Genomic DNA, 24,025 nt, shown 5'->3' with positions numbered 1-24,025 from the left:
TTCAGTCAATCCAATCAATGAACCTTCATGTCAAGGCTTGATTGAATAGGAGCTATCCACTCAAGCTTTCTGGTTACAGCATTAATGACGTGAGGAAAAGTGTATTTTTATTTCCATATGGAGCAATTACACAGGCAGTCATTTCCTCAACACTGCATTCAACAAGGCCATTTAGAAATTCATGTTCTGACATAAAACAAAGCATAATGCGGCTAGGAAGCCTTAAAAATTGGATTTATTGCTTTGCTAAACAATTTACATGTGGTCTCAATAGCTTAACGAAGTCAATCTTGGTTACAGATTGTTGGGGTGTCGGTGTGAATGATAGTCAACTTGGTTCACACGAGTAAGTTAGCCAGCCAGACAAATGATGCATGTAAATTTTAATCTGGTTCTCAAAGGAGCAGAGGTTCTTGCTTGCCGTTCGTAGCCATGGGCACTGATTACAACCGGGATGGGCATTTTTTAAGTTGTTATATTACCGATCACCACTAGATGGCAGGAATGTCTTAGATGGGAAATCCTTGGTACGCATGTGTTCAGTAACGCTTGAACCTGGTGTGTTTTTATCATTTTCAGTGAGGCCTGAGTGACTTTCTAGTTTAGTTTGGCTTTAATTGTCAGGATGGGAAATAATTGCACTGAAACCTTTCCTGATGACTTCATTTGCGCTTATGAGAGTGTATTTTAGGCTCATCCTAAATTTTTACCATAAAGCCTGTATTTAGTTTTTTTTTTATAACATCAAAGTCTTTGGTGCATTGGTCAAGATGACATATCATTTCAGTTTTGTGTCTCAGACTGCTCGGGCGTGCAGTTATTGAGGCGAGAGCAGGTCGCCAGACGGTTGCCTTGCCAGTAGCCGGCATCCTGGCCGTCATGGCAACGGCACTTGGTGCACGAGTCCACCCAGACAGGCTCACCGGCGGGAATCACTTGGCTGCGGGATGAGTCCAGGTAGCAGTTTGGACCTGGTGGGAGTAAAATGGCCAATTAATTATGCATAGCATCATTGGTCTTGACACACATAATAATTGTGTCAAACCTGAGTATTTCCCAAACTTCTGATCACCAAAGGCCAACATGATTTTTGTAACCCATTGTGTCATTTTGGCACTTTAAATTATTGTGTTAAGTTTAGTGATATTTCTTTCCCCCTGTGGCAACATGCTGCCTCTCACAGGTCAGACTTGGTACTGCACCAGACATCACTCCGAGTCTTGTTTTTGCTGGTCATCTTTCATGCCACATTTAGAAAAATGGCTGTGGACTCTCACCCTCCTTGCACTCGGGGCAGCACTTGCCAGGCTGGTACACGGGGTTGACGCACGGTGGGGGCGCGCAGTCGGCCACTAAACAGCGGGCGATGCCATCGCTGTCGCACGTGCACTGCTCACATTCGGTTGGCTAGGAAACACACAAGTCAAGAGGATTTACACACAGCACCCAAACTGATGTTGAAATGAATACCTGAAATGCGTCCATCACTTTGCCTCTCAGACTTAACAATTTCTCCCCATAAAAAAAGCTATATTTTTCATTTATCTTCATGTTAATAGTATTAAATAGATACTATGCTGTTAGAAATCCACAGTGATGAAGCTTTCACACTTTTTCCAGTTTGTGAACCACTGGATGATACTGCATCATAATGCAAGTGAAGTGACTGGTGACTCCCACTTTCAACAGGGGGCGCCATTTGCTGGTAGGTGCCAAGTAGGTCCAGTTTGCATGGTCATTTTTTGTTTCCACTTTTCATTTTTTTCTTGCTTTGGAAACACAATATTTGTTTTTTTTATTCATTTTTCCTAACTTCTTTTGCCTATTTAGATGTATTGTTTTATTTTGGAGTATTTTTGAATGGCGTATTGTAAAAAAATATTTTCACTTTTGTTATAATTGATACTGAATTATCTTATACCTTACACCTATTTAACATTATTTTAAAACTACTCAATCGACAGCTTTATGCGTGGTGTTTTTTAAATGTTAATTTATTGAATTAGACATTAATTGAGTCTCAATCTTGACATTCAAAATGTTAAAGAAACCTTAGAAAAGAAAGATTATACTTCATGGTCTAGGATGCTCTGAGGCTTACCTGGAAGTTTTGCCCCAGTTCGTAGACCACCCCCCGGTACTCGCACCCGATTCTCTCGCAACGAGGGCAGCAGTCGCTGGGGTAGTGGCTCACATGGATGCACGCCGCCGGCAGGCTGGTGCACTCAGTGCGGGAACACACCGAGCCATCTGCCGTGCACTCGCACTGAGTGCACTGGTCCGAGTCCAGGAAGTACCACTCTCCTACGTAGTACACGCTACCGTTGGCCTCGCAGGTGCTCTCCTGCGGCGGTGGCTGCTGCTGCTGCTCTTGCTGCTGCTGGCCGACCACCGAGAAGCCCAAGACGGCCTGGGCGCACAGGAGCATCGCCAAGAGGAGCTGGCTCGACAACATGGTTCTCAATCAGAGTTGTGAGAGTAGTCCAGGAAGGTTGAGTGGTGGGTGGATTGTTGTTTTTTTTTTTTTTTTTTTTTTCTCACCCTGCTTGGAATATTTGTCACATTGTTGCAAAAACTTGTTGACTTTGTTCCAACTCTTTGCTCCACCAAGAGACTGTCTGATGTCTGGAGCGTCGGTGGAAAAGTGGGTGGAGGCAATCGGGGAGGAATACGGTATCCTCCCCCAAGTGCTCCCCATTTGTGGGCGAGACATTGGTGAACATTTTCAAGACGTTTTAAACCCACTTCTATAACACTACGACCTTACAATGACGCAATCAAAGTGATGGCAGCGTCTGACGTAATATGACAGTATTAGAGGTCTAAGAATTTTTCGCCATGAAATCACCTGAGAGGCCGCAATCACGAGATCTCGCGAGGATTCCACCCCATAGCAACCGACATGTTAGCCTTGGATACCACCGGAGTCGTGCTCAGGGCAGATAGACGGTGGGTGTCTTTTAATACTTTTCATACCCTATGGAATAAACGCATTATACATTCCAATGCATTTAAATCATTTTATTTTGGTTGTGTCAAGTTAGGAACTGTGCCTGCAGACACGTCACCAACGTCAAGTTTGTTGTTAGCATTGGCTAGCTACTCTGAATGCTACCTGACAGTCAACACTACTCAAACAATTTCATTTATAGAGCACTTTTATAACAAACGTAATTGGATACAAAATGCTGTACATAAAGTGAAAATCAAACATAGAAATAAAGACAACAAATACTGTAAAACACCCTAAAAATGCAGAGGCTCAAGAATGATTCAAAACCTTCCATCAATGCATGTAACTTTACTCATTACTCACTTTACTCGTTTTTCTTTCTTCTTCAGCCACAGACTGCCACCCACATGCAGTCTACCAGCGGGAACCAACCTCGGTCCCCGGGTCCGTCTCTGTGGAGCCTGATTATTGAGCATGTCCCAAGATCTGAGATGCCCAAGATTCATGCCACGCTGGGCTCCTCGCTGGTTGACACGTACACAGAGCTACACGCAGAGGTAATGAGAATTTTTAAAAATTGTGCAGCAAGACGTGCAGATAAATAACATAACAGGGCTCACAGTCACATATTCATTATCCTCTGCGATGAACAGCTAATATTAGTGCCGTACGGATAAGCTAAGAGAAATTAAGACATCTCAATTAAACTCGTATTTGAAGGTACCGATGAATTGTTCCGGGTTCATACTGTGACAAAATCTTGCTTTATTGAAGACCACATTAACATTCCCAACGAACATGTGTTGACTATGATAGAATGTCACATCTGAATTCTTTTGCATTCTATTTTCTTTCCTTCTGCACCATACAATTGCAACAAATGCATTCCATTCTGTCCTAATAAAACTAAAATAAAATTAAACTACTCAGAGGAAACATTTCCATGCTCGGTTATGCTCCAGCTCACCTGTGACACTAGTGATGATATGCCGTAAAGAAAATGAAAATTGCTTCTAATGTAGTGAACAGCCAGAGCGCTTTTTTTGTCACCGTAAATTCTGTTAGAACACTATAGTTAAAAAAAAAAAAAAAGGCAAATTATTTATCGTCCTTTGAGAATATGTGTCTGTTTTTTAATAAGATTCCTTCTCCAAGTGAATCAACTTTTACACACCTCAGCAGTCCTGGCAGTTAAAGTAAAAGGAAAAAAAAACACTTTTGCAAGAAGCTTCGTTGAGCCGCTTATTCTCAGCAATTACAAGTCCCAGACTGCCTAATAAAAGCCAAACTGGGTTAAAAGTGGCACCGCCATCCAAATGTAAGCCGGCCAGACATCAATATTTACACAAGGGCCCGCTGAACTCTCCCTCAGCTTTGGCTTGTCGACCCCACTCAAGACAGATTTGCTGTACTGATGACAAGTCTTGATATAAGTGGGTTGGGGTCACTTCGGATGACGGATCAAAGGAAAAGACCCCTCTTTTCCTTCGAGGAACCGAAAATTGGAAACTGCCAGAGCTGGGGTGGTGAACCTACGATAACATTTGATCTAGCCAACCATGAAACTCTAAAAACAAATCACGCCTCAGAACTGCTGTTATCAAACCCGCAAAAGCATTTAACCCACAAGGGCTTAGAAAACGCTCTTTTGCAAAAGTATTGGAACAGCGAGGCCAATTACTTAATGCTGCTAGACTGAAGTCAAAATATAAATATGAGAGAAGTGCTCAGGGATCTGATGCACGAATTACAAAGTCATCTTTAATAAGCAAAAAAAGTATGCTGGCTGTTGGAAAGTTTGTGAGAACTCCCGCAAGGCCGGTCCATTCCGGTCTCAAGGTTTTGCTCCCACCCCCTGTCCACAAACATGTAAAGTGGTGTGATCAACACAAAAACCAGAGAGCTCTCTTTAGGTGAAAAACAAGCAACTCTTAAATGTTCTGAAAAAAACAAAAGTCATCACCCTCACACAACTTAATATGTGGCCCCTGTGTGATGTTGAGGATTGTGATAGATTTACCCTTCAAAAAAAATCTCTCCCTACGAGGCATAAAAAAAAAATGTCTCATTCCAAACACCAGACACGTCTTGTGAACTGAATTTAAAAACCAACAGAAAAAAAAACTATAATGAAAAATGCCAAACTAAATAGCCCTGGCGCTCGCGCACACACAATCGAGGGCATATTAGATCCTCAATTATATAATCAAATTTAATGGCCTTTCACATTCAAAAGACGATAATTGGCGACGATTAAAGGCCTGGAGAAGGGAAATCAAATTAGAACGATGCAGGGGGAATCAGTTCATATGCAAATCATACACGCTTACACACACACGCACATACATAGACATGCATGAATACAGAGAGTGGCTCAGCGAGTCAGGGGGGCGGCATGACAGCTTAAAAGAGGCTCATCCTCCTCTTGATAAGAATGGAAAACTCAAATGTTGTTGTCGAGAAAATTATGTATATGTTGTTTAGCACAGACAATGTGAGGTGATGGCCGGCTCAGGAAATCTTGTTTCCTACTTAGGGCCAAACACTGTCCTCGAGAATGCTGTTGAAAATATTCAGAAAAAAAAAAATTCGAGCATGAGAAAACTACAGCGAGCAAGTTAGCAATCTAATTGTTACACATTTAATTGGCAGACAACATTATAAAAAATGGATTCATGGATGCTCTGCCTGTGACTGCAGCCTTGTTTCCATGCACAGGCGTGAAAGGTATCGAGCGGCTCCTCCCCTCCGTCGAAGTTCCACAATGTCTTTTACAATGTCTGTTGCGCTTTGATTTGCTTGGGCGAGACTACTTTCTTGCTCCCTTCTAATCATCCCACTGCGGACAAAAATAATATTCACAAACCTATTACAGCGCTCCCCTTAAAATAGCTCCTGCGTTAGATCAACTGTTGTACTGCAGAAGGAAGGAAGGAAGGATGGAGTTAGAGGGCGAAAGAAAATCCACTCGTCAGCCTTTGAGCCATGAAGCCGTTAACATAAACACTCAGCTTTCCAGCCAAGGGCTCACAAAGGAAGCCGCAATCACGGGCCATGTGTTGATGTGTTCGCTGTCAAAGCTGAACACACAAACATGTGTTTCTCTCTTTACTGAAAGGGGTTGGTTGTGATTGACAAAAGATTTGTTTCCAAAGCACAAGTCGTTCCATCGGAACTGTTTTGATTGACTGATTCGGGCTCCATTTGATCTCACACGAGTGACTAATTAGCCTACGATTGCTTTACAAATGTAATTATTGTCTTTTTTTATCTATCAGTTAACTACAATAGTGAGAGTACTGAAGCCATTGGATTTGTGCTGATTGATGGATGCCAACGTCGCTCGTCACTCTGTGCTCGCTTTCACAGGCAGTCATGTGGTACAAAATATGGCAGGACAGCCAACAGGGTGGGGCCCAGTTCTCCCGTTCAAAGGCCCCCCTGGCCGACCCGCCGGTGATCAAGGAGCTGGTGAGGGCCGAGGTCAGGATGCTGCTGGAGAATCTCCAAGAGAAATTCCTCAGGCAGGGAAGGTTGGTGTACATTGTCACTCACAAGCTGCCTCTTTTCACCCCCAAAAAATTGGAAAATAATTTCCTGTGATTTTCTTTATATTGGTAACATCTAGGAATAATGACATTAGGTGACTATTATTCATATATTTTTCCCACTTTTCATTTTAGTTTCTGTTTTATTTAACTTTACTAAATTGATCATTGTTTTTCATACACAGCTCACGTTGTAATTTGTTGTTCTTATGTAGAATCTGCTCACATTTTTTTCCACTTTAATCCAAACAATGATTAACTACATTATTCAGTTTTACAGACCCATGAGTGAGAAACATTTCGCCTTGATAGTCTTGAGACGTTATCGTATGGTGCACATGTCCAAAGCTCCTTGTGCCAAATGTAGCAAATCATCTCTAGAACATAACAGAGTCCCTCAATATTCACAGTAGACATAGTTCCATACAGTTGAGAATTCAAGTGACTTGTGAAAAGAAAAAAAAAAACTAAGTCCCAAAAAAAGTCTCCATTTGTAGACTGTCAACATTTTTATGGGCAGACTTTATTCTCGCCAGCAGTTATTTCTGTGACCACTGTGTATTTTTCAACAAGATAGACGCTACACTTTGCTTTTTTCTTAGGTGCAAAGGAGACACAAAGTGTAGGAGCAAAGTTGTTGCTATCCAATAAATCACTTACTATAGCGCTGGATTTTAGAGGCGTCATGTTAATTTATTGGATTGAATATACGGGAATGCGCTAAGTGGCCGGCTAAAAACACATCCTCAAAATGGTGTTTGGCTGTGATAAGTGAAGAAACGTTTGGTGCAGCTTTTTAAGTGCTCACGCTGACATCCTTGATACTTTGGGTCTTTTATTTATTTTATTTTTTATGAAGGCATTGTTTTCAGTGTTGTAAAAATCTAAGGAGCGGTTATAAAACATCCTAATTGCTGTTTACTTTTTAATTTCTCCCACTAATCTCAGGGCATTCGACGGGCAACTAGTTCTTGGCAAGCAAATGGCTTTTATTGGAAAACATAGAAGAGCGTTGTAAACCTGCTCAGTGTGTGTGTGTGTGTTTGCTAGTGCGTGTTAGTCATTCTCCTGGCAACTAAATTGTTGCTGGCAGGAATGTTGCCCTATGTACCCCTTCTCGAATAGCCCAACATATTGTTCTCTCGTTTTCCTTTTACTCATTGTGCGACTATTTATTGCCTGTCAATTGCCTGACTTCCTTCCTATTGCTTTTTCCTTTTTTTTTTTAACTGTGTCCATTCAGCTTTTCAATTGAGGACACAACTTTTTTAATTGATCTGTCTATCATTCATCCATCCATGCATTTTTTTCTAATAGTGTTTTTCCTCATTATGGTCATGGCTGAGATGGAGGAAACCTCAGCAACGCGATTCTTAGGTGCATTATAGGCTCTGAATTTTCTATAAATGTGAATTGTTGTTTGTCTCTATAATGTACTTTTGCTTGGCATTTTTTAATCTATTTTCAGTTAAAAAAAAAATTTTGCCCTGAAGCAGTTCAAGGTTGAGCAGATCTGATTGGATTTTCAGAAGTTACTTTCAAAATTGTTTCAGTGTGATTTTTTTTCCACTATAAAATGAAAACTTACTCCTCCACATGGTTCCAGACAGCTTTGTGCACTTCCAAGGCTGAAATTACATAAAGTCCCCATTGACTGGGGGAAAATCTAGTTCATTGTTATTTACTGTGGGAATCTTTGCCAGAATATAGTGATGCCCCATAGGCTGTGCCAGCACAGATCTTGTCCCCCATTTGATTTTTTTTTTTTTTTTTACTAGTATCACTGTACATCTTTGTGTGTGTCTATAAGTACACACTCATATTCATAAACTGAGGAATATTGGTAAAACTGACCCATATAAGATAATACAGTGTTTCATTTTTTTTGCCATTAAGGTCAGTTCAATATTCTGTCATTGTAAAAGTATCAAGCAATGCAAGCGAATCTTCAAAACGCTAATAATCTTTTTCCTGGTGGGGCCTATATGTTGTATAGAGGCGCAATATAATTACCCGGACTGCTTCCCAGTAGCAGTTGGGGCAAAGGCCAACACCACTGAGTTGCTTGACGTCATGCCCGCGGGAGCCGTGGGCGGCAAATGTCACATTTTTTTATTGTGATTGGAGCCATTTCTATGAGAGTGTATGCGGGGGGTGCCTTATAAAAGTCAACTGATTTATCTTATTGGACTCCTCCTGTGTGGTCCTGATGCCCGAGCCAGCCATCCTTTCTCTCTCTCTCTCTCGCACACACACCAGTCAGCATCTGCGTGATTTGTCTACGGGTAGAAAATACTCATTTTCTCTAATGCAGGGACAATAAAAGCTAGCAGGCTGTTGGCTCGCCTGTGGCTGCCTGCTTTAGTTACTTTGTTTTCCTCCCCCAAGGAGTTCCCTGAATATATGATGCCACTGTTCAACTTTTCCATTCTCAGGTTCATGTTAATGTTTACAAGGTTCGTAATCATGGCCGGGATTCTCTATTATTGCACCATGAAGTAGCAGATGTTGTCTTGTCGTTGCAGACACGATGAGGAGTTCTTAAGTCGTTACAACGCCAAGACTGTGAACTTTGCCCTGGGTCGCCTTGACATCAACAAGCCCAAAGATGAACTCAGGTGTGGGCGAGCGACACGGCCGTACAATACCTCTCACTATGTAACTCTCACCTTACCTTTGCGTTTGTGTCTGGAAGCCCACTCCCTTCCAACCAGTTGAGCGTCGAAGAAGAGATTGAAGCGATGAAGGACAAGCTGAATATCATCGACATCAACAGCGTGGTTCAACATCTAAAGTAAGTCGCAAAGTAGTTCGCCCTTAAGAAAGCAATAAAGTGGATGAAAATTTACTTTGGACTACTCATTATTTTTGAGTTATAAACAGTCCTGACATGACCACAGAAGGTCAGTGCAGTGTGTGTTTTTTTTCTCATGCTGCCTAAACATCATTAGCTTCATGCTGGACCGGCACCTGAATGATGAAAATGTGCATATCATTTACACCAATTGAAATGCATTGAGAAAAAAAAAAAAATACTAAGCCCAAATATTTTCAACACTTTGATTTTCTCATGCTGCACATCTGTTGTAGTTTTACGTTGTGGAGATTGTAAACGTAAGACTGATGTTTGGAAGAGTCAGGAAAACATTCAGTCAAAGCATCTTGTGTTTTTATTTTTATTGGACTTAATTGCTTGTTAAAAACCGAGCAGAGTGTCAACCCGTTTTCTTGCCTCAATTCCCCCCACAGCTGTCCCAGACAGCATTTCCCCTTTTCTCGCCTCCTTCACTCTCCATCCTTCCTTTTCTTCCTCCATCCCGCGTGTCGCGGTGCGGTCAATGAGGCTACCTTGGAAGTGAGCCTGTTCCCCCCTCTCCTTTCTCCCTCCCGCGCTTTCTCTCCTCCATTTCCTGACTTGAGCAGAACAAAAGAGTCCATTGTGAGAAAAGTGCATCCAGAGCTGGACCCTGGACAGCAAACGTGCTTATGTAACTCGAGAAGGACGACCGCTTCCTCGGGAAAACGACTTACTGTATTTGTCCTTGCTTTGTTAGGCTGTCTTCTCCTGCCTGTGTGCAACTTTTTAATAGAGACTCATTTATAGTGTGACTGGGGACCTGCAGTTTCCTTCTTGACCTAGATTGTAGCTTTTGTCTCCATGGATTTCTGATGAAAAACAACCGCAGAATGTCTTTAGTCTTTGAAAAGATTTTCCTGTCATCTACATGACGTAGCTACCTCTATGCCTTACTGCAAAAATACCTTCCTACCTCCCCTGATTATCTACTGAGACACCTTCCTACCCATTTCTATAATTTTGTGGTTGAATCTACTAAAGCAGGCACTCACACACACACACACACACACACACACACCACATTGATGCATAATTATCGGTGCTAATCATTTGCATCAAGAAAGGTTTCATTTTAAGAGTATCACCAGCACTGATGCTAAAGTCAATGTAAAATCCCATAGACATGCTAACAGGACATTAGCATCAATCTCCAGGGGTGACATCCCTTCAAATAACAATTCACACACACGCAAACACTGTGGTAACTCAGACACAAAAAGTAACATAACATTACTTAAAGGTATACATATTCTTCCTAAGCTGTAAAAAAATTGTTATAGTAATCGAGCTCAATTGCAGATTTCTTCTCTATAGTAATCAAGCTCAATTGCAAATTTCTTCTCCAATATCATTGTGTATACTTAACGTATGCATCGCACCACACTGCCCCTAGGTGGCCAACACATGTATTACCTGTACCTGCTACCTCCCCATTTTTTCCAAGCTAAACTACCATTGTAAACATTTGCAGGTCTATCCTAACTGAAGAATGTACCGCACTGAAAGCAAAAGTACAGCACATACAGGTAAGAAAGGATGAAGTTGATCTTTAATCCTCTTTTCTTTTAATCCCAAAATCCTTCAACTATGTGTGGTCAGGAGTCATATTTACCGTATTGCTGTGAGCCATATGAAACCGGCATCAATTCATAATGTAAAAAGTATGCTTTTTTTCCTCTGGTGCCTCACATGACTGCATTGTTACATGCTTCCGACCTCCGCTAGCTAAAGGCAACACACGACTGTCATGTTGACGTACTCGACCCGTTTATGATTTATTAAGGCAAGATGTAGCCAAAGTTCGAGTCCCACTAGGGAAAAAATATATTGCGTTTTTTTTCAATCTAATGTCTATATTTGAAATGTTTGCTTGTGTGCATGTAATATAGTTCAATCAGCACACACATACACACGGTGGTTTCCATTTGCGCTGACCGTGACTTTTTGAGCGAAGATTATGATGGAATACGTCTGTTTAAGCGTTTAGTGGTCACATGCATAAATTCCTCTCCTGTCTCCCTGTTTGTTATTTTTAGCCCATTAGCTTCCTCTTGCTCTTTCCAAAGACCTCGGATCATTTTAGTATATTTACCATGTACTACTGTCTTCTGTAGTCACAGATCATACTGCTGTGTGTGCAATTAACATTTATATTGTGTGATTTTCAGGAAATGATCAAAAAGCAGTGCAGGAGTGAGGCTGAGGGGGTCAATAGTGAACCAACCCTTGCAGGTTCGTGCTGGAGGAACATTTGGGCCAATGCTACCATCTAGGGGCGCATTGACGCTGTTGGCTGGGATTGAGTCTCATGTACGGTGAAAAAAATGATTTTAATGCTCTGAACTTCTTTTTTTTTAGAATTGAAAGAACTAAGAGGGGCTATTCAAAAAGACTTTGAGCTTTACCCCTCGCCTCCCTCACATGTGGCGGAGAAGCCTGTGAGGCCAACCTATAGGTAAGTATGGGCGATTGTGGATATAGGAAGTAGTCATTTTTGCTTAAATCATAATACATCCCATCTCTCCCATTCCTCGTGAAGGAGAGACATTAAATTTAACGGAAGAGGTCTATAAAAGTCCTAAATTCAAGCCTGCAATATATCCTGTTATCATGATCATCTTCATGACATCAGACTTATGCGATCACTTCCTATACCCACGACTACTTTTTTACCTAAATAAATAATTCACTGATGTCGATTTGTGTTTTTTTCTTCCCGTCACTGTGGTGTTCAGGTGCAGACTGTCAACAGGACAAAAGAACTCTGATAAAACTTTGTACACATTAACTCCTACCTCTTTCCGAAGGCCACATCCTCCCTCCGCTCCACCTCACGTGAACTTTTGTGGCGCTCTAAAGCCGATTGACAGTTTGGAGAACACCCCAAGGACTTCCCATCAGCATAAAAGTGCCACGACAGCGTCTCGACACAGAAAAGTCCGCCTTAAGACCACCGCCAGCGACCCGGTGGTGATGGAGCCTTCGCGCTTGGAGGAAGATGACTCCGATTTCCTCTGGCGTCTTCTCACCACCGCAGATAGCTCACCCTTCTTCCCCACACAGTATCTCCAGCCTGGGTGATTTATGAATTTAAGAAAGTTATCTGAAACACTTTGTGCAGTGAAAGATTGCAGTTACAGTAGAACAAGGCTAAGTGTGGACAAGATGTGAGCCAATAGAAAAGAAGCCGTTGTGTGTGTCCGTCAGTGGTAGTCCGTGTGTGATCTCAAGGCAAACATGGACTTTTTGAACAAGTGTTTACCACCCAGTCACTTCCGCAAGGATGACAACTCAGCCATCGAGCTGATATCATCCAAGACTTTTCTTCTGGAAGTTCACTCTGGGGTGAGGAGCGCTGCAGACCCACTTCATTGTACATTGTATGGCGAGTTTAAAGTGCATGTGCATAATCTGGGAAGTTTTTGTTCATGTTTGGTTCCCTAAAAATGTGTGTTTACGAAGAAGAAAAATTGTCCTCGCAGCATTCGGTGCTGGGCTCTACTAAGCAAATTACAACATTTTACACAAATTACTCAAATCAAAATGAATAAAAAGCAAAATAATTTACTGGATTTGGGGGGGGGGGAAAGGGGGACCAACTGCACTAATTAACCAATCGCCGCCGCTCTTGTTCGTTGCGTCACACCCGGGCTGTTAAATCCGGAAGTGAAAAAATAACAGCACTCAATCACAACATCAAACGCTCAATATGTCATAGCCTTAATCGAGAATATTTTCAACCACCATCGGTGAATTTTTCCTACTTTGTTGTCGTTTCTCGGCGCTTTCTCTCAACGTCAGTTTGTTGATGGCTTTTGTTTTGAAAGGTACCATCGGAAGTTGCCCGAGTATCTGAACACTGATTGTTTACTCCCCCAAAAGTATGACTTTCTAAGGTTGCGCTCCACCAAAGACACCCAGGTGAGTTTCTTCTTCAAGTTTGTCTTCGTGCTGCTCCCTCCAGAGTTAGCGAGTTCGTAGGTAGTTGAAGCTGTTGTATTGAAAACATATGTAGGTCTCGTGTGGCGTATTTGGCACATTGAGATATGCTTTGCTTGAAATTCGAACTGTGCATAAAGTACACTTGTTCGTCTTGCAAGACCCGTTTTCCCTTCCAGCATGTCATTTTATTCTACGCATAAGCTAATAGCTAAATTCTTCATGAGACAACTTGAGTTTATTTATTTAGCTCTTAATCATCAGTATTACTTAGACCTCATACGCATAAGTAAAAATACACGAATCTGTTCCTCAGATTTTTTTTTTAAATTAAATATTTCATCACGCACGCGTGTTTCTGATCAATTTTCTTAATATGGCCACCAAATATTTAGAAATGACCTCAAAGGGCACTAGTTTTTATATGTGTGTGGGGGGGATAAAAACCGCTCAAATGTGTCAGACTGAAGAAATCTCTCACAAGTCCCCCTTCCGGTCACTCCAATTGCTTTTAGGTCTAGACTCTGGTTGGGCTATCTCAAAACTCAATTTTCTTTTTTTTTTATTGCTCATCATCACATGGACCCGCTTTGACCTCCAAAGAGATGTGGTTGCTACTACTGCTTGCCGCCTTGCTGGCTCTCTTCTGCACCCTGGACGTGTGGTACTTCGTGCGAGCGGCTGCCGTGGTCATCCGCGCCTGGCTGCAGCCTCCTGTGCGCGATGTGACGGGCGAGCAGGTCATGACGGGCCGGGTGGCCCCACGCGACATCGACATGTGTCACATGAACAACGCCCGCTACCTGCGTGAGTGCGACTTCGCCCGCTTCTCGCTGTACATACGCAACGGCGTCTTCAAGGCACTTCGGGCCCTCAAGGCCTCCATGGTGGTGGGGGCGACCACTATCCGCTACCGCCGTCCACTTTATATCGGTGAGCCGTACGAGCTGCGGAGTCGGGTGGTGACATGGGACGACAAAGCCTTCTTCCTGGAGCAGAGGTTCGTGTCGAGCAAAGATGAGCTTGTGTGCGCCGTCATGTACTGCAAGCAGACTGTCCTACGTAGTAGCCCGGACAGCATCATGCAGTATCTTTGCAAGCGGAAGGTAAGACGTCAACAGGATCATTTGTCCGATTCAGAAGGATTTAACTTGGGCGTTGGTCCCTTCAGGTGGAGCGTCCCGAATTCCCAGAGGACCTCCAGCACTGGATCAACTTCATCTCAACCAGCAGTCAGCACCTCAGAGCAGAGAGCGGACTCATGGAGAAAGACAAATAAGCAGAGACATTAGAGGTTATTAGGGAACCCCCGCGATTCATGAAGGACAGGTACCAGGGCCTGCCATGAATAGCAAAAATCTGTGAATAATTGACGTCCCTCTAGAAAGGGTTGCACAAAAAAAATATGGATAGATGCTACAAGATGACAGCAAACCAGATATCATGCATCTAGCATGTACACGATCATGCTACATGAAGGCTATATTCTGTAGTTACAAACAAAGCACATAAGCAGGAACATTCCTTGTTTCACTTTCGACAACACAAGGCATTCAAGGTCCGTGAAGAAAAACCCTGGAATTACTTCAACCAAACAGCAACATCAAGATAACACCAGGCAATGCCAACGTAATACTTTGATTACTTTGGCCTAAGTACAAAAAAATCAATTTGTGAATGCTAATCTGTGATAATATGGGGAAATCACTATTTGTTATTTTTGTCATGAGAATAATTTATCAATCTGTGAATTAAAGTTGCCTTTTTGCATCTGAGTACAATTATTCAAAGCTCAAATCAAGACAGTTGATGGTTAAAATGGGAGGGAGAAAAGAAATTAAGAAGTGTGTCATTTTTAGAAGTACTGTAGTATGTGTAAGCCACAACACGGATGACATCATCGTTTAACCTTATAAGGTGAATGATTACGGCCTGAGCCATTACGTACTATGAAATGACAATTTACTTTTATCTTTAAGGGGTATTAGTTCACCAGCATGAAATCAAAGTTATCACATCTACGTGTTATATTACAAAGTCGCCAACTCCTCAGTAAGGAATGCAGATAGGTAGTCCTCGAAGACGCTAGTTTAAGGACATCACGTAATTTGAGAAACATTCACGTGTTGTCATCGTAATGGGCGCCTTCGGAGAAAGGGTTTACATCATGGAAGAGGCTAAAAAGTGAGTAATAATTAAAAAAAAAAAGAAATTAAACCGCGCTCAATGTTTCTGGTCTGGGCCAGGCAAAGGGGGCTAAAGGGTTGGATTTGTGTTTGTGGCAGATTTAAATATTAACTTATGGGACAAAAGGTTATGTTTGAAATTGAACATTGTAACCAGTCAGCTCAAAAAGATACGTTGTCGTATCTAAATTCCGAAAGGCCCATGAAGGAGTACCACGCAAGAGTGGTGTGTGATTGGTGGAAAATGAGGAAGCGATTTTTTTGTTTTTAATGACGCGAACACAATTTCATGTACAAGCGCTAGAACATAACAAGTAGCAGTCGTATTTGATGAATTAAAGAACAAATAAAAATAAAATTGCAATTGGGTAATGCAAGTGCGGAACCAATTTAGTTCCTGCCTTGTCTCGTGACGTCACAAACCCGGAACTCATGCGGATACGCTGGCTGTACCCTCGAGCAGTACCGGTTTCTTGGGCTCATCGCAGCAGATGGTAGTGCTCCCTTAGCATCTCACGGTGAGTCGTTTGATGCCTTAAAATGATCAAAGGAGAAGCCGGTGAAGACTAAAATCGGAACATTTCCGCAGCATATGCTTTATTACGGATTAGCAGGGGGGAGTCGCGATCGCCGATGCAGTTCAGCTCAGCCAAGCTAGGCAGCTAACTATCCAAAGCCAGAGCATCGGACTGGTGCTATATGTCCTCTCAAGGTTGAACTGAATGGCTTTAAATTTTTAAGCGAGCAGTGACACGTTCGTCTACGTTAATAAAGCATCACTGTTGCAGGAGTTAGATCCAAAAGATAGCAAGTGGCGTACAATTTGAGTATTCGTTGATGCCATTCTTGGATATTTAAAATTTCTAATATTTGTCAATTTGCAGGAATATAGATGTGCAATTGTACAATTTACAGACTTTTGTGAAAATCTATTTTTTTTATGTTGATCATTTCTCATTAATTTTATTATAGGGATGGGGAACTTAAACGACTGAGTGTGACGCAATTTCCGTCAGTGTTCCAGGAGGCCACTTAGGAACGCCCATTTTTTAAACATGTTTGACAAAAAATGCCATTTTATTAAGGATAATATATGTGCATCTTTTTTATTGAACCGGTTTGCAGAAGGGCATGTAAATGCATATGGAAAAGAGTTTGCACAAATAAAAAAACGGGCTCTTTTGCATTTGAATATTCTTTACTATAATGAAACGAATAAATTCAATTCAATATTTGTCACCTGTGTGAACACTGCAGTTTAGACCAGTCGTTGGTCCTCTCCATAAAGCACGGACTTAGATATGAATATGAAAATGGACTACAAAGGCTACATGAATAGTCATATGGAAGTCTGTGCTGTTAAGGTGAGTCCAGCACAGCGGCCATTGTCGAATTAAGTCGCCACTCGCCATGCATGTTTGTTTACAATATTAAAAAACGTTGGGTTGCCAATGTTTCTATTATCCCATCCGTCATTTTTCTGTTTTGTTTGTGTTTTTTTTTTTTTGTCCATTCAGAGACATGCTGCTGTTGCTGCTGCTAGGCCTCCTGGTGCTCTTCTGCACTGTGGACGTGTGGTATTTCCTGCGGGCAGTGCAAGTGATGATCCAATCCTTGTTCCAGCCACGCATACATGATGTGCTGGCAGAGCAACGGGTCGACGGCGTGGTCCTCCCCCATGACGTGGACTACAAGGGCCACATGAACAACTCGCGCTACCTGCGCGAGTGTGACTTTGCCCGTTTCCACCACTACATGCGCAATGGGCTCTTCATGGCCTTGTGCAGGATGGGGGCCAAGATGGTGATCGGGGCCTCCACCATCCGCTACCGGCGTTCCTTGGGGTTTGCCGAGACGTTTGAGATCCGCACCAGAGTGCTGGGCTGGGACGACAAGGCCTTCTACCTGGAGCAGCGCTTCGTGTCCAAGAAGGACGGCTTTGTGTCTGCTGTGTTGCTCTGCAGGCAGAATGTGGTGCACAGCAGCCCTGAGGAGATTGTTGAGTTTGTCTGCAAAAAGAAGGTGAGTGACACGTTGTGGGCCACACTGAAACTGTTGGAACAGTATGGGCATGTATAACGAGCTCAATACATTTAGATCGAATGAAAATGAGCAAGTGCACGTGTCATGGTTGTTGTTTGCTCAAGTCTCGTGTTTTGTGTGTCACCAGATCCAATGTCCTCTGCTGGGCGAGGATGTGAAGCACTGGATCAACTTCATTTCAGCCAACAGCCAAGCCCTGAGGGCCGAGAGTGGACTGGTGCAGAAGAAGGACGAATGAAGGCATGCATATCGTTAGCAATACAAACACGGTAGAGGGCCATCCCAGGCCTCATGATATTTCCCTTTCCCAGTTTGTGACGAGTATTATTTTTTCTGCCGTATATGATGTACTATGGAGATATGATCGTGAAAGTGAGCGATACGTTCACACGGGCATGCGGAAGCAACTTGATCTCCTGCCAAGACAGGAGAATGTGTGCACACTTCTGAGGAGTTGGTTGTCCAGTACTTGATAGAAAAAAATTGCACAAAAAAAGCTTCCCATAGAGAAACGTCAATATTTTATCATAAAGGGATCATTTGCTGTTTTGATGGGTGGTATTTAAAACTGCTAATGTAATGTTGCAGGCAACTTTGAATGACAATGCAGTACGCAGATAATATAATTTATTTATAAACCTTGCACTTCATCTTCTGACCAAAATATGATTATTAACATTGAGATATTTGATTGTTATTTATGTTATGAATGGACTGATTGATGACAGTCACTCGTTGACTTGTTAGGTTTATCTTAAATTATTTATGGAATGAAGCCATGTACAGTCAAACCTCGGCTGTCGAACGTCCCGGTTCTCGAACACATCGGAATTCGAACGAAAAATTCGAGATTTTTTTTATTTGCTTCGGTTGTCGAACAAAATTCGGAGGCCGAACCTCGCGAGATGAGCCGAAAGGACCCGAGAAAACCTGAGCGCGCGGCCCGGATGCCGACTGACTCCGTTCGTTATTGTATTTTCGTTACTTTGAGGATTATATTCACCCCTAATCATGCCTCCAAAGAAAGCAAGTGGGAGCAGTAAAGCCATCTTAAAACACAAAGACGCTCTTAAAGCAATGCGACAGTGAGCGCCCGGCGCGCTGCGGTTGCGCAATCGGACCAAATTAAGCTCCCTGCGCACTGAGGTCCACTTAAAATTTGGGCATTAGTACATCAGGGCATTAAAAATATTTTCTAAATTTCAGCGACGGCTCTCTCACAATAATGCGACCAGCGTGGTGCAGTTGCGCGATCGGACAAAAATGCACAAATGAAAAAATGCTTAAAAAATTATTTGTAATGGGAAAAATAGATTCGGAATTTGACCGATTCACTTCTCGAACCGCCTTCTGGAACGGATTGTGGTCGAAAACCGAGGTTTGACTGTACAATAAAAGTATGTTGGTTGTATCTAATGGCATTTTCAAATGAATACAATCGAAATTAGGGCTGAATGAAATCTAATTGCGAGAGAAATTTTACGATTGCGATATAATGTACGATTCTCCTCTTAGCATGTATTTATTTTATTTTATTTTTTACAAGAGAGGCGGAGTACACTGTAAATCGGTCACCAGCCAATCACACTCTTATTCACACCTATGGACAAGTAGTCATGCTTGTTGTTACAATGTTGGGAAGACAGAGTGCCTCAGATTAACAACATAGAGGAGGCGTTTATTAAATGTTGTGGCCATATCAGGCTGAGGTATTCCTTATATGTATGTCTACTCAAAAATATTAGACAATAAAACAAGACAAACAAAAGCTCTTGGACTCATCATTTATTTTGCTAATGCTCAAATGTCACAATGTGGTTTGTTATCTCTTTAAAATATAGGATTAAGCCTAAAGATTGGCAGGCATTGCCCGGTGTTCTATGGTTGGGCGGCTGCTTCTTTTTTTTTTTTTTTTTTTTTTTTCTTTTTTCAAAATGGTGTTTGGAAATTCCATAACTGGAAAAGCTGAACATGACACAGAAGTATGAAAGTCACCGTCGTGGAGCATACTGTCGTGTAAGCAGCACCATCAATGCACAGCCACATGTGATAGGTAAGTCCAATATTATTATTTATACTAGTGTTATCATTATTGTGTATTTACCCTCCATTTTTTAATATCATAGTATGATCATAGTATCTAGATGTGTCAGCATAAGTGATTTTTAAATTATTTTTTCTTGTTCTGTTGTGCAGCATGTTGTACATTGTATTTATTTACACTTATTATATTACTACTATTTAAATTATATTTATGTAGTATTAATAGGCAAAGTGTTGAATATCAGTAATCTAGATGACTACTGTCATATTTAGTATTTGCGATGCACTTTAAAAAAAAAAAAAAAATCAATTTATCACCATATTGCGCACCACAAATCTATTACGCTGAATGAAAATATTCTTTTAAAATTTAAAAACATAATTAATTGAATTTTGTTGTCTCATAAAACTGGTGAAAGGTCATGTAGGAAAACCAGTTTGATAAACATCAGAATGACTGGAATGATGGAGCCATTCACTAACTTGAAGTTGCGTTGTGTCTGAAGCGCATTGAAGCGTTCGCAGTGTCTCATTGTGATCGGTGCCATGGAGGAATCGGAGCCCCTTTTGCCTGGCCGCTCGGAGAACAGGAGAGCCAACGGCCACTGCAGATGGAGTCTTCGCACCCCCAACATGGACCCCAGGGTGGTGGAGGACCTGAGGCGCAGGCTCAAGTACTTCTTCATGAACCCTTGCCAGAAGTACAAAGCTCGAGGCCGTAAGCCGTGGAAGTTGATGCTCCAAATATTAAAAATTGCCCTCATCACCGCCCAGGTGGATCATCTAGACTGCTTCTGATGAATCACAGAACATTTCCTTAACTTTATCGCATTCTCTTTCAGCTGGTCTCATTCGGACTGAGCAATGAGATGATGGTCACTTTCAAAGATGACAACCTGATGGCATTCCGACATCTCTTCCTGAAAGGATACAAGGACCGCCATCTCGGAGGTCACGTTTTGCACACCAAAACAGACGTGTTTGAGCACATCGACTACATCATCAACAGGGTAAACTGAGTGAAACTTTGTGCGTTGACAAAGTTTCAGTTTTGATTGACATTCTCCTCTCGCAGTACATCAATCTCCAAAACCTGACGGTAGGTAATCTGGCTTATGAGAAGATTGATGGAGAGTACACCCCACTGTTGGTCTGCCAAGAGTTTTACCGGAACAGCAACATCGACCCCGGAAACGAGACCTTCTACATTGATCCGCACGTTGAAACTGGTAACAATTTATGACACTGTTTCAAAAAATATATTATAATGTAATGTTGTTGGGAAATAGGGGATTTGGAATTTTTGTATTCTTTTAGAGGTGGATATTCCGTCATAGTTTCAGCAAACAGGACTCCCACCAATATGAATTTTTTAAAGGCCAATTTTGATTGGATTTTTGATTGAATTACGATAACTGCAGGTAATTCCTCAAGTTTCTGAAAGAATAAGCATTTCAGATGAGAAAATGTTGTCATTGATTTTGTATCAGTAGAGAGATCGTGCTTTTACTAATGCTACGAGTCTTGTTTCACTTTAAAGAAGAGCAAAATATAGTCAATTGAGTCATGCTTTTATATTTTTACCGTCTGAATCATAGCGCCAGTGGAAAATAATCACAAAGAGGATTAAAGTGCATCTTCCGCAAAACATGTAGAAGCCGATGTTTATCAGAGGAACACATTTAGCTGATAATCTTTTCATACTCAGAATGCATTTCCATCTACCCGGTGCTGTCATTGGAAAATGGCAGTCTGGCCGCGCCCCTCAACTTCTCTTTGGACTTTAGAAGGTGATTAAGAGTCAAACTATAAGTGTGTTAAGTTGCCGGCCTCCTCATGTTGTACGTTCCTTGCGTCCAGGCTGCTGTCAGTCAACGTTTACTTCACCCTGAAAACCATCAACCTGCAGACCGTGAGGCACCACGAGCTTCCCGATTGTTACGTCTTCCACGTGGGGGTCAGCTTCCACCGACGCCATTGCACAACAAAATGGCGGCGACTCACCCGTTTTACATTTCGGTGCAGATCACGTTCGATAATCACGCCCACAGCGGAAATATCAAAGTGGCGGTTGGAAACGACGTCACCATCAATGAATGCAGAGACTGGAATGTGGAGGGCACTTGTAAAATGAGATTTCATCTTTGTTGTGAAATTCAACGCAGCCAACTCTAACCCCAAATCTGTGTTTTGCTATTATAGCTGGAAAAAACGACTACCTCCTGCTCTTCTTCGATTCCGTGGTCATCCTCGCTTGCTTCACCTCGCTGATCCTCTGCGTACGTTCCGTCGTCAACGGCATCCAGCTCCAGTTTGTGAGTAATGTTGATCCTATTGAAACTCTGCTGTTGCTAACCAAAAAAGGAGCCCCGAAACAAGTCCAAAAAGTTCCTGGGTTTGATTTTATGACAAATGTCTGTCATGTGCCTTGGTTTAAACAACACTTTCACTTTACATTAATTGTAATATACCAATCTTTACGTGTTCCAAAATCCAATGGGCCATTTTGTTGTTTTCACAAACATTTTTCTGCAGGTCTTTACCATCATCATAGTCTCGTGATTGTATGTGCATATCCCCCTGCAGGAGTTCAACACATTCTTCCACGCATACTACAATAAAATTGTGACTATGTCCGACCGCTTGGAGTTTGTGAATGGCTGGTACATCCTCATCATTGTCAGCGACACTCTGACCATCGTGGGTTCGACTTTGAAGATCGGAATACAGACAAAGGTGTGTTTTTGTTCATGGTATACTTTTATGTGTTAGTGAGCAGGACTGCTGAAAAATCAATGAATATGTGTTTAGAACCACTTAGTTGATGGCTGCAAAGGTCTGACCCATTAATCGGACGACCGATTAAATTGTACGATTATGGCCGAAAATGACTCATGTGATGGTGTGTATTTAATTTCCAACGTATTCATGGCACTATGGTGTCGATCCAGAAATCTTTTGACACAGATTTTTTCTTTTTTCTTTTCAGTTCATGACCAGTTATGACGAGTGCAGCATCTTGCTGGGAACAGCAACCATGATGGTGTGGGTGGGCGTGATCCGGTACCTCGGTTTCTTCAAGAAATACAATGTAAGTGCGATAATCTTGTGTGAAGAGAGTGGTTTATCATTATTACTTACTTATTGATTGATTGATTGATTTTTAATAGATCCTAATCTTGACTTTGAGAGCGGCTTTCCCAAACGTGATCCGATTCTGCTGTTGCGCAGCCATGATCTACCTCGGTTACTGTTTCTGCGGCTGGATTGTCCTTGGGCCGTACCACGACAAAGTATGCCCTCGAGTCACGTCCCTTCACTTACTTCAATTAAAAATGTCCAACAATTTTGTCATCAGTTCCGGACCTTCGACAAAGTGACCGAATGTCTCTTCTCGCTGATCAACGGCGACGACATGTACGCGACCTTCCTGAAGATGCCCGATAATGGCTACATGGTGTGGCTCTTCAGTCGCCTCTACCTCTACTCTTTCATCTCTCTCTTCATCTACATGGTGCTCAGCCTCTTCATCGCTCTCATCACCGACACCTACGAGACTATCAAGGTCAGACCGCTGCCATGGAAATAACAATGGAACCTCTAAATTTAGATGGCTTCCGAGTTGGTTTAATTTTTACTTTCGCTTTGGAGGTTCCAACCTGCATGCTGCGTTCAAATGAGCCCAACCTGATTTTCAAACTGTTGCAGCATCATCAGCAAGAAAAAGTGCCCGTGTCCCAGCTCCAGGCCTTCATAGCCGAGTGCAGAGACGAGCCCGAGTCTGGACGCTACCAAACGGACGAGGAGCCACTTTCTTCCTGCCTCTTGTCCTGTTTTTGCTGTGGCTGCAGGAAGAAGATTTGACTTCTGTTGCTAATTTTCTTAGAATCATTCTGTTTTGGAATCAAATTGAAGAACGTCGTTTTTTATTGTGTGAAACTATAATGTTTAAATTAAATTCTTCCAGTAATTCGTTAACCTATGGCACTGTCGGTTTGAATAAAATGGTTTAAAAAATGACAAGTCAGTGCACTTTTAGTCAATTGTTGAACAGAGATTGCCATCTAGAGGAGTCGAAAATTATAACAACCGGTTCATGGAGCAAAAAACCTGCCAGTCAAACAGGGGTGTGTAGACTTTTGTTCCCTTCACCTGAAATGACGTTTTAGTTCGCACTACTGCAAATTAAAGCTTACTTTAAATGAGTTAACAATTTTTTTCCAACTATTGAAATTTGAAATATATAAAACATGACAACTTGGTATTCTTTTTTTTCAGTGCAACGAAGAGGTCTCATTCTGGGGGAGACGATGGCGATAACGAGCTGCCACAAAATCTTGGATGTCCAGTAACGGAGGGCCCCATAAGAAAGGCAGGAACCAGATTATCAGAGCATGTTATTGAATGTACTTCAAGCTCTTTATTATCACTTATCTCCAGATCATCCTAGCAATCA

The 24,025-nt window shown here is 42.0% G+C and overlaps 5 protein-coding genes across 9 annotated transcripts; 4 read left to right on the top strand and 1 right to left on the bottom strand.

Moving 5' to 3' along the window:
* Nucleotides 1–66: 66 nt before the first annotated feature.
* On the bottom strand, nucleotides 67–2,700 carry LOC148387802 (von Willebrand factor C domain-containing protein 2-like). Its single transcript, XM_088395701.1, has 3 exons — nucleotides 2,102–2,700; nucleotides 1,278–1,407; nucleotides 67–971 (listed from the first exon to the last, which is right to left on the bottom strand). The coding sequence occupies exons 1-3, from the start codon at nucleotides 2,453–2,455 to the stop codon at nucleotides 784–786; spliced, it is 672 nt and encodes a 223-aa protein (XP_088251827.1). The 5' UTR covers nucleotides 2,456–2,700; the 3' UTR covers nucleotides 67–783.
* On the top strand, nucleotides 2,203–12,921 carry ccdc24 (coiled-coil domain containing 24). Of its 2 annotated transcripts, none has more exons than XM_088395700.1 (9): nucleotides 2,203–2,949; nucleotides 3,343–3,510; nucleotides 6,323–6,486; nucleotides 9,027–9,119; nucleotides 9,197–9,295; nucleotides 10,830–10,884; nucleotides 11,527–11,590; nucleotides 11,717–11,813; nucleotides 12,166–12,921. In XM_088395700.1, exons 2-9 carry the CDS (start codon nucleotides 3,361–3,363, stop codon nucleotides 12,437–12,439), a joined length of 996 nt encoding a protein of 331 aa, XP_088251826.1. In that variant the 5' UTR covers nucleotides 2,203–2,949; nucleotides 3,343–3,360; the 3' UTR covers nucleotides 12,440–12,921. The 2 variants fall into 2 exon arrangements, with proteins under 2 accessions (XP_088251826.1, XP_088251825.1); XM_088395699.1 differs by having other exon boundaries at nucleotides 2,211–2,949; nucleotides 12,094–12,921.
* A 131-nt stretch (nucleotides 12,922–13,052) lies between these two features.
* Nucleotides 13,053–15,067, top strand: LOC148387800 (protein THEM6-like). 2 transcript variants are annotated; one of them, XM_088395705.1, is made up of 3 exons: nucleotides 13,053–13,279; nucleotides 13,901–14,403; nucleotides 14,469–15,067. In XM_088395705.1, exons 2-3 carry the CDS (start codon nucleotides 13,903–13,905, stop codon nucleotides 14,574–14,576), a joined length of 609 nt encoding a protein of 202 aa, XP_088251831.1. In that variant the 5' UTR covers nucleotides 13,053–13,279; nucleotides 13,901–13,902; the 3' UTR covers nucleotides 14,577–15,067. The 2 variants fall into 2 exon arrangements, with proteins under 2 accessions (XP_088251831.1, XP_088251832.1); XM_088395706.1 differs by lacking the exon at nucleotides 13,053–13,279 and adding an exon at nucleotides 13,316–13,339.
* A 123-nt stretch (nucleotides 15,068–15,190) lies between these two features.
* LOC148387799 (protein THEM6-like) lies at nucleotides 15,191–19,294 on the top strand. Of its 2 annotated transcripts, none has more exons than XM_088395702.1 (3): nucleotides 15,191–15,481; nucleotides 17,001–17,505; nucleotides 17,654–19,294. In XM_088395702.1, exons 1-3 carry the CDS (start codon nucleotides 15,435–15,437, stop codon nucleotides 17,762–17,764), a joined length of 663 nt encoding a protein of 220 aa, XP_088251828.1. In that variant the 5' UTR covers nucleotides 15,191–15,434; the 3' UTR covers nucleotides 17,765–19,294. The 2 variants fall into 2 exon arrangements, with proteins under 2 accessions (XP_088251828.1, XP_088251830.1); XM_088395704.1 differs by lacking the exon at nucleotides 15,191–15,481 and adding an exon at nucleotides 15,536–16,001.
* Nucleotides 19,295–19,426: 132 nt separating this feature from the next.
* On the top strand, nucleotides 19,427–23,771 carry mcoln3a (mucolipin TRP cation channel 3a). Of its 2 annotated transcripts, none has more exons than XM_088395698.1 (13): nucleotides 19,427–19,579; nucleotides 20,076–20,343; nucleotides 20,412–20,579; nucleotides 20,645–20,798; nucleotides 21,278–21,359; nucleotides 21,430–21,526; nucleotides 21,595–21,694; nucleotides 21,772–21,884; nucleotides 22,156–22,305; nucleotides 22,559–22,660; nucleotides 22,740–22,862; nucleotides 22,928–23,134; nucleotides 23,221–23,771. In XM_088395698.1, exons 2-13 carry the CDS (start codon nucleotides 20,116–20,118, stop codon nucleotides 23,431–23,433), a joined length of 1,737 nt encoding a protein of 578 aa, XP_088251824.1. In that variant the 5' UTR covers nucleotides 19,427–19,579; nucleotides 20,076–20,115; the 3' UTR covers nucleotides 23,434–23,771. The 2 variants fall into 2 exon arrangements, with proteins under 2 accessions (XP_088251824.1, XP_088251823.1); XM_088395697.1 differs by having other exon boundaries at nucleotides 19,428–19,579; nucleotides 23,278–23,771.
* Nucleotides 23,772–24,025: the final 254 nt, after the last annotated feature.

Source organism: Syngnathus floridae, chromosome 14, assembly GCF_059516105.1.
Source record: "Syngnathus floridae isolate MCC-2025c chromosome 14, RoL_Sflo_1.0, whole genome shotgun sequence".
Lineage (NCBI taxonomy): Eukaryota > Metazoa > Chordata > Actinopteri > Syngnathiformes > Syngnathidae > Syngnathus > Syngnathus floridae.
The sequence above is the reverse complement of the archived record's forward strand: the minus strand, read 5'-3'. Positions and strand labels throughout refer to the sequence as shown.